Source organism: Balaenoptera borealis (genome assembly GCF_965194805.1).
Source record: "Balaenoptera borealis genome assembly, chromosome: 13".
Lineage (NCBI taxonomy): Eukaryota > Metazoa > Chordata > Mammalia > Artiodactyla > Balaenopteridae > Balaenoptera > Balaenoptera borealis.
In genome coordinates, this window is record NC_138870.1 from 54,128,644 (window position 1) to 54,141,855 (window position 13,212).

Here is a 13,212-nt window from a genome sequence, read left to right on the forward strand (position 1 = left end):
GCCTCTACCACTGGACAGCTTTGCTCTGTCGCAGGTACCTACAATTGGATAGGTTTTGGCAAAAGGTTTGCCCCAGTTTCTCTTGGTAAACCAGGTTTGGTCATTATATTAGTCATACATTGCCATACATAGTTACACATTTTTTTTTCTTGTGATGAGGATGTTTAACATGTACTCTTTAGCAAATTTCAAATATGCAATTCAGTATTATTAACTATAGTCACTGCGGTGTACATGACATCCTCATGGCTTGTTTTATAACTGGAAGTTTGTGCCTTTGGACCCCCTTCACCTATTTCTCCCCCCCCCCCCCACCTCTGGCAACCATCTGTCTGTTCTCCATATCTATGAACTTTGTTTTTGTCCTGTTGTAGTTGGTTTTTTTTAATTCCACATATAAGTGAGATAATAAGGGAGATTAGCTCGGTGCTTTGTGACCACCTAGAGGGGTGGGATAGGGAGGGTGGGAGGGAGACGCAAGAGGGAGGGGATATAGGGATATATGTCTACATATAGCTGATTCACTTTGTTACACAGCAGAAACTAACACACCATTGTAAAGCAATTATACTCCAATATAAATGTTAAAAAAATGAGATAATAAAGTATGTGTCTTTCTCTGACTTATTTCACTTAACATAATGCCCTCAAGGTCTATCCATATTGTCACAAGTGGCAAGATTTCATTCTTTTTTAATGGCAGAATAGTATTCTATTGTATGTATATATATACATCTTCTTTATCCATGCATCCTTTGACGGATAGGATACTTAGGTTGTTTCCATATCTTGGCTATTATAAATAATGCTGCAATGAACGTGGGATTTCAAATCAGTGTTTTGGGTTTTTTTTTCAGATAAATACCCAGAAGTGGGATTACTGAATCATATGGTAGTTCTATTTTTAATTTTTTGAGGAACCTCCATACTGTTTTCCATAGTGCCTATGTCAATATACATTCCCACCAACAGTGCACAAGGGTTCCCTTTTCTTCACATCCTTGTCTTTGTCTTTTATTATTTTTTAAAAAATTAAATTTTTTTTTAATTTAAAAATTTAAAAAAAAATTTTTTTTTTTTTTTTGGCCATGCTGCACAGCTTGTAAGATCTTAGTTCCCCGACCAGGAACTGAACCCGGGCAATGGCCGGTGAAAGCGCGAAGTCCTAACCACTGGACCTCCAGGGAACTCCCCCTTGTCTTTTTGTTTGTTTTTTAAATACATTTATTTATTTTATTTATTTATTTTTGGCTGCATTGTGTTTTCGTTGCTGTGCACGGGCTTTCTCTAGTTGTGGTGAGCAGGGGCTACTCTTCCTTGTGGTGCACAGGCTTCTCATTGCAGTGGCTTCTCTTATTGCAGAGCACGGGCTCTAGGTGTGTGAGCTTCAGTAGTTGTGGCGCACGGGCTTAGTTGCTCTGAGGCATGTGGGATCTTCCCGGACTGGGGCTCAAACCCATGTCCCCTGCGTTGGCAGGCAGATTCTTAACCACTGCGCCACCAGGGAAGCCCCTTGTCTTTTTTGATAATAGCCATTCGAACAGGGGTGAGGTGATATCTCAGTGTGATTTTGATTTGCATTTCCTGATGATTAGTGATGTTGAACATCTTTTCATATACCTGTTGGCCATCTGCATGTCTTCTATGGAAAAATGTCTATTCAGATCTTCTGCCTATTTTTTAATTGTGTGTTTTTTGCTATTAAGTTGTACATGTTCTTTACATGTTTGGGATATTAACCCCTTATCATACATGATTTCTTAATAGTTTCTTCTATTCAGTAGGCTGCCCTTTTGTCATTGTTTGCTATGCAGAAGCATTTTAGTTTGATATAGTCCCATTTGTTTGTTTTTGTTGCCTTTGCTTTTGGAGTCAGATCCAAAAAATCACCAAGACTGATGTCAAGCAACATACTGCCTATGTTTTCTTCTGGATTCTTATGGTTTCAGGTTTTACATTCTTTAATCCATTTTGAGTTAATTTTTGTGTATGGTGTAAAATAGTAGTCCAGTTATACTCTTTTGCATGTGGCTGCCAGTTTTCCCAGAACCATTTATTGAAGATACTGTCCTTTCCCTATTGTATATTCTTGGCTTTGTCATAAATTAACCATAAGTGCATGAGTTTATTTCTGGGCTCTCTATTCTGTTCCATTGATCCATGTGTCTCTTTTTATGCCTATATCACACACTTTTGATTACTGTAGCTTTGTAATATAGTTTGAAATCAGGGAGCATGATGCCTCCAGCTTTGTTGGTCTTTCTTAAGATTGTTTTGGCTATTTGGGGTCTCTTGTGGTTCCATCCAAATTTTAGGATTGTTTGTTCTGTTTCTGTGAAAAATGTCTCTGGAATTTTGATAGGGATTGCATTGAATCTGTAGACTGCTTTGGGTAGTATGGACATTTTAACATTAATCTTCCAATCCATGAGCACAGAATATCTTTCCATTTATTTGTGTCTTCTTCAGTTTCTTTCATCAGTGTCTTAGTTTTCAGTGTATAGGTTTCTGACCTTCTTGGTTAAACTTATTCCTAGGTATTTTATTCTTTTTTGGAAGGCAGCTATGCTCACCGCTAAACCACCAATGCTGCACTGTTTTATTCTTTCTGATGCAGTTATAAATGGAATTAATTTCTTAATTTCTTTATTTCTTTTTCTGATAGTTTATTAGCATATAGAAATACAAGATTTTTGTACACTGATGTTGTATCTTGCAGCTATACTGAATTCATTTATTCTAGCAGTTTTCTTGTGTGGAATCTTTAGGGTTTTCTGTATATGTCATCTGCAAATAGTTACAGTTTTACGTCTTCCTTTCTGATTTGGATTCTTTTCATTTTACTTGCCTAATTGCTCTGGCTAGGACTTCCAGTACTATGGGTTTGTTTTTTTTTTTCTTTCTTTCTTGACTTTTTATTAGAAAAAATATTTTACATATAATTTTAGTTTTTTTTAAACATCTTTATTGGAGTATAATTGCTTTACAATGGTGTGTTAGTTTCTGCTTTATAACAAAGCGAATCAGCTATCCAATACTATGTTGAATAAAACTGACAGTGGGCATCTTTGTCTTGTTCCTCATCTTAGAGGGAAGGCTTTCAGCTTTTCATCGTTAGCTGTGGACTTGTCATCTATGACTTTTATGTTGAGGTATGTTTCCTCTGTATGCACTCTGTATGAGTTTTTATCATGAACATTGAGTTTTGTCAACTGCTTTTTCTGCATCTATTGAGATGATCATGTTTTTTATCCATTTTGTTAATGTGGTATATAGCACATTGATTTGTGGATGTTGAACCACTCTTGTATCCTTGTACTAAATTCCACTTGATCATGGTGTATGAGTCTTCTAATGTATTGTTGAATTCAGTTTGCTAATACCTTGTTGAGGATTTTTGCCTCTATGTTTATCAGGGATATTGACCTGTAATTTTCTTTTCTTATGGTGTCCTTGTCTGGTTTTGGTATGAGAGTAATGCTGGCCTCATGAGTTTGGAAATGTTCCTTCCTCTCCTGTTTTTGGAAGAGTTTGAGAAGGATTGGTATTAGTTCCACTTTGAATGCTTGGTAGAATCCACCAGTGAAGCTACCTGGTCCTGGACTTTTGTTTATTGGGAGGCTGTTTGATTACATTCAATCTCCTTACTAGTCATCAGACTATTCAAATTTTCTATTTCTTCATGATTCAGTCCTAGAAGGCTGTATGTTTCTAGGAATTTATCCATTTCTTCTGGGTTATACAATTTGTTGGCATATAATTAGTTGTTCATAGTACTCTCTTACGATCCTTTGTATATCTGTGGTACAGTTGTAATGTCTCCCCTTTCACTTCTGATTTTACTTAATTGAGCCCCCTTTATTCTTGGTGAGTCTAGTTAAGGGTTTGTCAGAGGAGATGTTTTCACTTTGTTTTCGAAAGTCATGCTGTGGAGCACGACAAGGAGCCCCTTGAATGGTAGTGTCACCTCCCCTTCTTAGTCTGAAACTGTGTTTTCCCTGTAACTACAGATATCGGGGATGAGTTCTCAATCTACACAATAATGTCCTGGGCAACAGGAAGAGAGTAATTTCCTTTCATAACCCAGCCCACGGTCCAGGCAGAGTGGGCACTCACTCAAGACATATGAGGGAGGGTAAAATCCTTCTTAGATCACAGAGAGAGCAGAGTTTAATAGATAGACGTCTTTAAAGCCACATCTTTGAAATCTTGACTCTTTGACTAATGAGCTTTGTGAGCTTGGATAAACTAATCTGAGGAAAGAAGCTTGTTGGCAGAGCCATTTTTATCACAATAAATACTAATTACAAGCATTCTATGTATTTCTCTGCCCTTTGAGGACCTATCAGCATCAGTCAGAGGGGCAGGTTGTGAGGATATATAAGATCTCAGGTCTCACCAGCAGAAGGTGGTTATGAAAGCTTCCTCTCAAAGACTAAGATTTAGAACTGTCATCTACTCTGTGGTACTCCTGAAGCTGGCTCCCATGTCCTGCATGCAAATCTTACATAGTAATTCCTAGGCCATCAGTAAAGGTCTCTGCACAGTGCGTTCAGCTTGGGGCCTTATATAGTAATTCCTAGGCCATCAGTAAAGGTCTCGGCACAGTGCATTCAGCTTGGGGCCTTTAGGTTCTCTGCTCTTGCTGCTACAGACTTCAAGGTACACACGTGACTAGCCCTTTAAACCCATGGCAGGCAGAGAAAGAAAGTGAAACAAATACTAAATCTGTACAGTGTCTGTCTGGGTCTATAGGGCAGGGTACAGTCTCAGTGGGAATGGGGGTGGGGCTACAAATTAGAAAAATGGATTTAGTAGAGTCTGTACTTACCCTCACTTTGAGTCTATGTAAATAAATGTTCTCCTCTTCCTTGGTGGCTTGATACTGTGATAAACTCAATTGTTTTTCTGATAGTAGTCTGGAAACTTTATGGGTATCTTCTAACATCTTGTTTTTCTGCTTGGTCTTCAGAACTTATAAGAGGCAACCTACTAGGTCTGGGGTTGGCAAATTATGCTTTTTTTTGGTAAAGTTTTGTTGGAACATAGCCATGCATATTCATTTGTGTTGTCTATGGCTACTTTTGTACTGAAGCAGCAGAGTTAAGTAGCTGTGATAGAGACATAGCCTGCAAACCTAAAATATTAACTATCCCTTTAAGAAAAAGTTTGTCAACTCCAGGACTTACTTCTCATTGAGGGCAATGGATCACATGACTGAACATCAAGGCAAGGCACCTTTGACGGTGAGCTTAGTTTATCTAATTTAAAGCTGGTCAAGGTAAGTTGTTTTTTTTGTTTTTCTCCAAACTGTAAATGCATAATGATTTATCAGGAAGGATTTTCTACATGGTGCTCATCCAGGGATACTGGGCAGCAGGGACCACACATATACGAACGAGGTTTCCAGGTAGGGACTATGGTACCCAATGCGGAACAGCCCATCTCCAGTACTAGGTGAGTGATTAAAACATTAAACGGTATACAGCAAAGAACATTTTGTCAAAATTATCACTTGTGGACTGAAACAAAGGACACATTCCCACTAGAACAGAAATAAATTTTAATTCATTGAAAAGTGCAGCAGTGAACAGGGTCCTTCAAAGGGCACTTTCTTAGTCAAATGACTGAGATGACACAGAGCCAGGGCAGAATAACTTCTAAGAACAGATGATGCAAACACATGAATACACAAATTTAGTTGGACCTAAGCAGTGGTGAAACAAAAGACCCAAATATTCCCACCTAGTTCCACTGGTGAATCAGTTTAAATACCCTTTGCTTTCTCTTAATAAGGATCCTGGGACAATTTATCTTCTTTCATTAAAACACTAGTCCTTAGACACAAAAATATAACCTTCCATGGCTATCATTACTATTTTGTACAAAAACCCTACTGTTGTCAATTAAAATGTATTTTGCAACAGCACCATTGGTCAAAGATACTCAAAAGGCATTCCCTACTTTATAGTTGTAGGGACTGTTATTTTACTTGAGGGAGAGCTTTGTAATAGGCAATCTTATAAGGCAAAAATCTCTGTTCTTCCCCAAGACCTCTGTTCGTTCCTAATGGTTACAGTTTTCTATTACCAATACACATGGACCTGGTCTTCTTAAAAGGGAAAATAATCAAAATTCAAATCAGTACAATTAAGAGAGAAACAAGGCAAGCCTCTTGCAGTGGGGCCCTTGTACATATTCTGAAAAATTCCAGTGCATTTTGTGGTCTGTAGTCTAGAAACTGAGGTCTCTTTATGAAAGATGATTTTAGTGTAGATCCAGAATGCAACCAGTCCAAGAGAAAAAGTCAAATTAGAGGCCATTCAAAAATTAGGGGTACAAAAAAAGGGCTTCACTGCATTCCACCCCGCCCACCCCCCAAACAAAAAGTCTGATGAATGTAAGAGCAGTGGGACAGGAATACTATCAATCAGCAGCTGATGTGTCACTCTTAACGACGTCATCTGTTTTCAGGAACCAGCATCATAAAACTGAATAATATGACATCACAGTACAAGACCTGGTAAGAGTTGGTTTCTCTTTATTCAGGAATAACCATGGTCAACTTCTATTAATGTGGAAGCTGACTGATTGATTGATTAATGTTAAGACTCAAAAGTGTAGAATAAAGCCAATACCCATACTCAACATTGTAGTTTGCTTTTAGTTACAAAATTGTTAGAATTTCTTTTCCTAAAATGGTCACAGCAGAGGTATTCATTTCACTTGCCCATTTCACCTCTAAATACCACCACAGTTACTGGGATTGTATGAGGTAAAGGAATAAACCCAATGGCTATTAACCCAACATGGCTATCTGGAATTGTGATAGAAAAGTTACTTATGGCCATGTCTTACAAAGTGCTTAAAGCTCAACCTAGGACCTTACATAAAGCTAAAATCACTACTGCCTGAGTTGAACAGGTTATAAACCACAGTTCCTCCTCCTCCCCTGCTGCCACATCACCAATTAACCTTCTTGTGAAGAAGACACAAGAAATGGGATTGGTCTTCGAGCCAAGAGACAAAAATGCGGGTGTTCTAAACAGTGAGGAAATCTCAAGAAGATCGGGTTTCGACAGAGGAATAGTGAATTAGGCCCAGATTACACAAGACTCCAAAAACTCAAGATGAAGTTTTCTGAAAGGGAAGAAGGTAAGTAGTTGGTACTCTGCATCAACTCTAAGAAATTCTTACATCTTATAACAAATGAACAGAATGTCAGCAATATGCAGAGGGAGTCTCACAACATCACACATGGGACTAGAACCCAGGCTCCCTGCTGGACAGGCACTTACTACACCCTGATCTATAGCCCTTCAACCTGTCAACCAGAGAGCCCTACCTACAGAAGGCCCTCAGAAAACACAACCTTCGCCAACCCTTGGAAGTCCTTCTCTGCTGAAATACTTAACCCACTTTATATTTCAGATCCGAGAAAGGAAAGTATCAAGAGAAGAGACATTCCCCAGATACCCCTGGCGTTCACTGGCGCTTCACGTGGTTAGCAGCTACTGGAAAGTAGATGTCCATCACCTTCAGTAACTACCTGGAATTAGCCTTTACCAAAAGCTTGCTACTGTTCTATTTCAATGTAGCACCAGCCCAGAATTTCCAAAAAATGAACAGAGCTTCATTGATGCGTTTTGAATTTGTGATCCATTGTGATGGATATTATAAACAGTGTACTTCTACTGATCTAAAAACAATGGTATTTGTTCTTAATCAGATGGATCAGCTCTGATGGTTATTCTTCAAGCCATGTGATATTAGTATTTTTGATAGTGAAGTGTTCAATCTCGAATGCTATGCAGGTCCTCTGATTTTAGGTCAAGCTGTATACCAAAAACCTTGCCCCCCTAAAGCATCGCCATTTATCTGAATGGATTTACAAATCTAGACTTTGACCACATGGGGAATAATCAAGAACTGTGGCCCCAGGACAGAAAGGGTTTGGTGAGAACAAAGACCTCAGGAGTATCATCATCAGTTGAATAAAGGGACCAGGGACAGCCACTCCTGACACACAGGCAGAGTTCACAGTTTAACACATTGCACAAGGAAGTCAGCTGATTGGGTTGCTTTTTCAAACAGGACTTAAAGCCAGTCCAGAAACCCTTCCAGGCATGGTCTTGAAGACTAGCTACAGACACCTACTACAATCACTTCATCAGAAAGAGGCGTGCAAGGGATCCAACTGCAGAGGTGCTACAGATGTTTTGAAAACCTTCGAGTCCTGACACTGCCATGATTGTTGAACATGAGACGAGGGTCAAACCTGTATCTGGGCACAGAAAAAGAAAAAAACAATGTCACATTAACTACAGTTAGCCATTGAGTACTTCATTCAGAATATTAACTGGAAAGAATGGCAGGAAGGGATACAAAAGGAACAATTAAGTCACCAGAAGGGGATCTAGTGAGAAAGTCTGTAGTACAAAGCAAGAGTACTTAGTAATTAAGAGCATTTCCATCATAAGTCAGCAAGCACAAAATAATATAGTGGAAGTGGAGAGGAGGAGAAACAGAAGTAAGGCTAATCCTGAAAGGGGTTAGGAGGAAGGGTTTGAGCTTACTTTTTTTTTTTGGGGGGGGCAATCCCTCAACTATAAAGCAGCCTGGGGAAGAGTCTAGTCCTTGCTGAAAGCCCTTCCAACATTTTCAAAGGCCTGTCTTCTTTTTCAGTTTAGACACACAGACTGTGGTGGGTAAGAATGCAGGTCTGCACCTGACAGGAGCTTGAATCTGGCTCATTATGAACTTAGGTAAGTCACCAACCCCTCTGGCCACCAACAAAACAGGAAGGCAACTCATGTAAAACATGTGGCACATAAAATCACTTATTTACCACCCATGGGGAAGTAAGAATGAATGCCAATGGTAACTTGAGTTGAGACCTGGCAGACATGAAGAACACAGACTGGGGACTTCTCTGGTGGTCCAGTGGTTAAGACTCCGAGCTTCCACTACAGGGGACACGGGTTCCATCCCTGGTTGAGGAACAAAGATCCTGCATGCCTCAGGGCGTGGCCAAAAAAAAACACCAAAAAAAACCCCCACAGGCTGGCTGGACTTTGTGTGATCTGGAAATAACATTGTATTTTACTTTTATCTGCTACCTTATGGTAACAGACACTAACTCTTAGTATTATTTTACAGCAGGGGTTGGCCAAGTTTTTCTGTAAAGGGCCAGATAATAAATGTTTTAGAGTTTGTGGGCCACACAGTCTCTGTCCCAACTACTCAACTTTGTTGCTGAAGTGCAAAAGCAGCCCCAGGCAATACATAAATAATCTGTGTGCACTGTATTCCAACTGGTGGTGTCTGGAGTGGGCCTGTGATATCTAGTCTGCTGACACCCACTCTAGAATTTAAAAGAAAACCAGGTGGAGTTTAAATAGCTCAGGCTAACATCAGCAAGGCCAGCATCTAGAATCTTAGTTATAAGCCTCCCGAATGTGTGCAAGACAGTTATGGTTAAAAAAACAAAGCAATTTCATGGAAGAAGGAGAAGAGGGAAAGGGCCTGAGAAAATATCTGAAGAGATACTAGCTGAAAATTTCCCTAAAATGGTAAAGGAAACAATCACCCAATTCCAGGGAGTGCGGAGAGTCCCAGGCAGGATAAACCCAAGGAGGAACACACCAAGACACATATTAATCAAACTGACAAAAATTAAAGACAATGAAAAAATATTAAAAGCAGCAAGAGAAAAGCAACACATAACATACAATGGAATCCCCATAAGGTTATCAGCTGATTTCTCAGCAGAAACTCTGCAGGCCAGAAGGGAGTGGCACAATATATTAAAGTGATGAAAGGGAAGAACCTACAACCAAGATTACTCTACCCAGCAAGGCTCTCATTCAGAGTTGACAGAGAAATCAAAAGCTTTACAGACAAGCAAAAGCTAAGAGAATTCAGCATCACCAGACCAGCTTTGCAACCAATGTTAAAGGAACTTCTCTAGGCAGGGGAAAAAAAAGGCCACAACTAAAAAATTAAGAATGAGAAAGCTCACTGGTAAAGGCAAACATACAGGAAAGGTAGGAAATCATCCACACAAAATTATGATATCAAAACCAGCAACTGTGAGAAGAAAAGAGTACAAATCCAGGATACTGGAAATGCATTTGAAATTAAAAGACCAGCAAATTAATCTTGTATATATATATAGACTGCTATATCAAAACCTCATGGTAAATGCAAACTGAAAATCTACAGCAGATACACACACACAAAAAAGAAAAAGGAATCCAAACACAACACTAAAAAGTTGAGCATCAAATCAGAAGAGAAGAGAACAAAAGAGGAAGGGGAGAAAAAAGACCTACAAAAGCAAATCCAAAACAATTAACAAAATGGCAATAAGAACATACATATTGATAATTACCTGAAATGAAAACGAACTAAATGCTCCAACCAAAAGACACACACTGGCTGAATGGCTACGAAAACAAGACCCATATATATGCTGTCTACAAAAGACCCACTTCAGATCTATGGACACATACAGACAAAGCGAGGGGATGGAAAAAGGTATTCCATACAAATGGGAATCAGAAGAAAGCTGGAGTGGCAATACTCATATCAGACAAAACAGACTTTAAAATAACACCCCACTTTCATCAATGGACAGATCATGCAGACAGAAAATCAATAAGGAAACACAGGCCTTAAATGACACATTAGACCAGATGCACTTAATTGATATTTATAGAGCATTCCATCCAAAAGCAGCATAATATACATTCTTTTCAAGTGCACATGGAACATTCTCCAGCACTTATTACATGCTGGGCCACAAAGAGAGCTTCAATAAATTTAAGAAAATTGAAATCATATCAAGCATCTTCTCCATCCACAACACTATGAGATTAGAAATCAACTACAAGAAAAAAACTGTAAAAAGCACAAACACGTGGAGGCTAAACAAAATGCTACTAAACATCCAATGGATCAGTGAAGAAATCAAAGAGGAAATCAAAAAATACCTAGAGACAAATGAAAACGAAAGCACAACAATCCAAAACCTATGGCATGCAACAGAAGCAGTTCTAAGAGGGAGTTCATAGCAATACAAGCTTACCTAAGGAAACGAGAAAAATCTCAAACATCCTAACCTTACACCTAAAGCAACTAGAGAAAGAAAAACAAACAAAACCCAAAGTTAGTAGAGGAAAGAAATCACAAAGATCAGAGCAGAAATAAATGAAATAGAGACAAAGAAAACAATAGAAAAGATCAATGAAACTAAAATCTGATTCTTTGAAATGATAAACAAAACTGATAAACCTTTAGCCAGACTCATCAAGAAAAAAAGGGAGAGGGCTCAAATCAATAAATTTAGAAATGAAAAAGGAGAAGTTGCAACTGACACCACAGAAATACAAAGGATCATAAGAGACTACTACAAGCAACTATATGCCAATAAAATGAACAACCTGCAAGAAATGGACAAATTCTTAGAAAGGTACAATCTCCCAAGACTGAACCAGGAAGAAACAGAAAATATGAACAGACCAATCACAAGTACTGAAATCGAAACTGTGATTAAAAAATTCCCAATGAACAAAAGTCCAGGACCAGATGACTTCACAGGCAAAGTCTATCAAATATTTAAAGAAGAGTTAACAGGTTTCCTTTTGAAACTATTCCATTGAAACTATTCTCCAAAACTGCAGAGGAAGGAATACTCCCAAACTTACTCTATGAGGCCACCATTACCTTGATACCAAAATCAGACAAAGATACCACAAAAAATGAAAATTACAGGCCAATATCACTGATGAACATAGATTCAAAATCCTCAACAAAACACTAGCAAACCGAATCCAAAAATACATTAAAAGGATCATACACCATGATCAAGTAGGATTTATCTCAGGGATGCAAGGATTTTTCAATATCTGCAAATCAATCAGTGTGATACACCACATTAACAAACTGAAGAATAAAAATCGTATTTTCATCTCAATAGATACAGAAAAGCTTTTGACAAAATTCAATAACTATTTATGATAAACACTTTCCAGAAAGTGGGCCTAGAGCGAACCTATCTCAATATAGTAAAGGCCAATGCTTACATTGTTAGGCCTACACCTAACATCATACTCAATGGTGAAAAGCTGAAAGCATTTCCTCTAAGATCAGGAACAAGACAAGGATGTCCACTTTCTCCATTTTTATTCAACATAGTTTTGGAAGTCCTAGCCACAAGCAATCAGAGAATAAAAAGAAATAAAAGGAATCCAAATGGGAAAAGAAGAAATAAAATTGTCACTGTTTGCAGATGACATGACACTATACATAGAAAATCCTAGAGATGCTACCAGTAAATGACTAGAGCTCGTCAGTGAATTAGGTAAAGCTGCAAGATACAAAATTAATACGCAGAAATCTGTTGCATTTCTATACACTAAAAATGAAAGATCAGAAAGAGAAATTAAAGAAACAATCCCATCTACTGTCACATCAAAAATGTAAAATACCTAGGAATAAACCTACCTAAGGATTCAAAAGACCTGTACTCTGAAGACTATAAGATGCTGATGAAAGAAATCAAAGATGACATAAACAGATGGAAAGATATACCATGTTTTTGGATTGGAAGAATCCATACTGTCAAATGACTGTACTACCCAAAGTAATGTACAGATTCAATGCAACTACCCAAAGCGATGTACAGATTCAATGCAATCCTTATCAAATTACCAATGGCATTTTTCACAGAACCAGAACAAAAAAATTTTAAATTTGTATGGAGACACAAAAGACCCTGAATAGCCAAAGCCATCCTGAGAAAGAAAAACAGAGCTGGAGGAATCAGGCTCCCTAACTTCAGACTATACTACAAAGCTGTCATCAAAACAGTATGGTACTGGCACAAAAATAGAAAGAGAGATCAATGGAACAGGATAGAAAGCCTGGAAATAAACCCACTCACCTATGGTTGATTAATTTATGACAAAGGAGGCAAGACTATACACTGGAGAAAAGACAGACTCTTCAGTAAGTGGTGCTGGGAAAACTGAACAGCTACATGTAAGAGAATGAAATTAGAACATTCTCTAACATCATACACAAAAATAAACTCAAAATGGATTAAAGACCTAAATGTAAGACTGGATACTATAAAACTCTTAGAGGAAAACATTGGCAGAACACTCTGACATAAATCACAGCAACATCTTTTTTGATCCACCTCCTAGA

General features: G+C 38.3%; 1 protein-coding gene across 1 annotated transcript in view; it reads right to left on the reverse strand.

The window, feature by feature from the left end:
- Window positions 1-5,546: 5,546 nt before the first annotated feature.
- The window catches only part of GNS (glucosamine (N-acetyl)-6-sulfatase), a 52,394-nt gene continuing 44,728 nt past the window's right edge, over window positions 5,547-13,212 (reverse strand). The window contains exon 14 of the mRNA XM_082351247.1: window positions 5,547-8,284. Coding sequence (XP_082207373.1) covers window positions 8,209-8,284 — 76 coding nt within the window. The 3' untranslated portion in view covers window positions 5,547-8,208. The remainder of the gene's footprint in view (window positions 8,285-13,212) is intronic.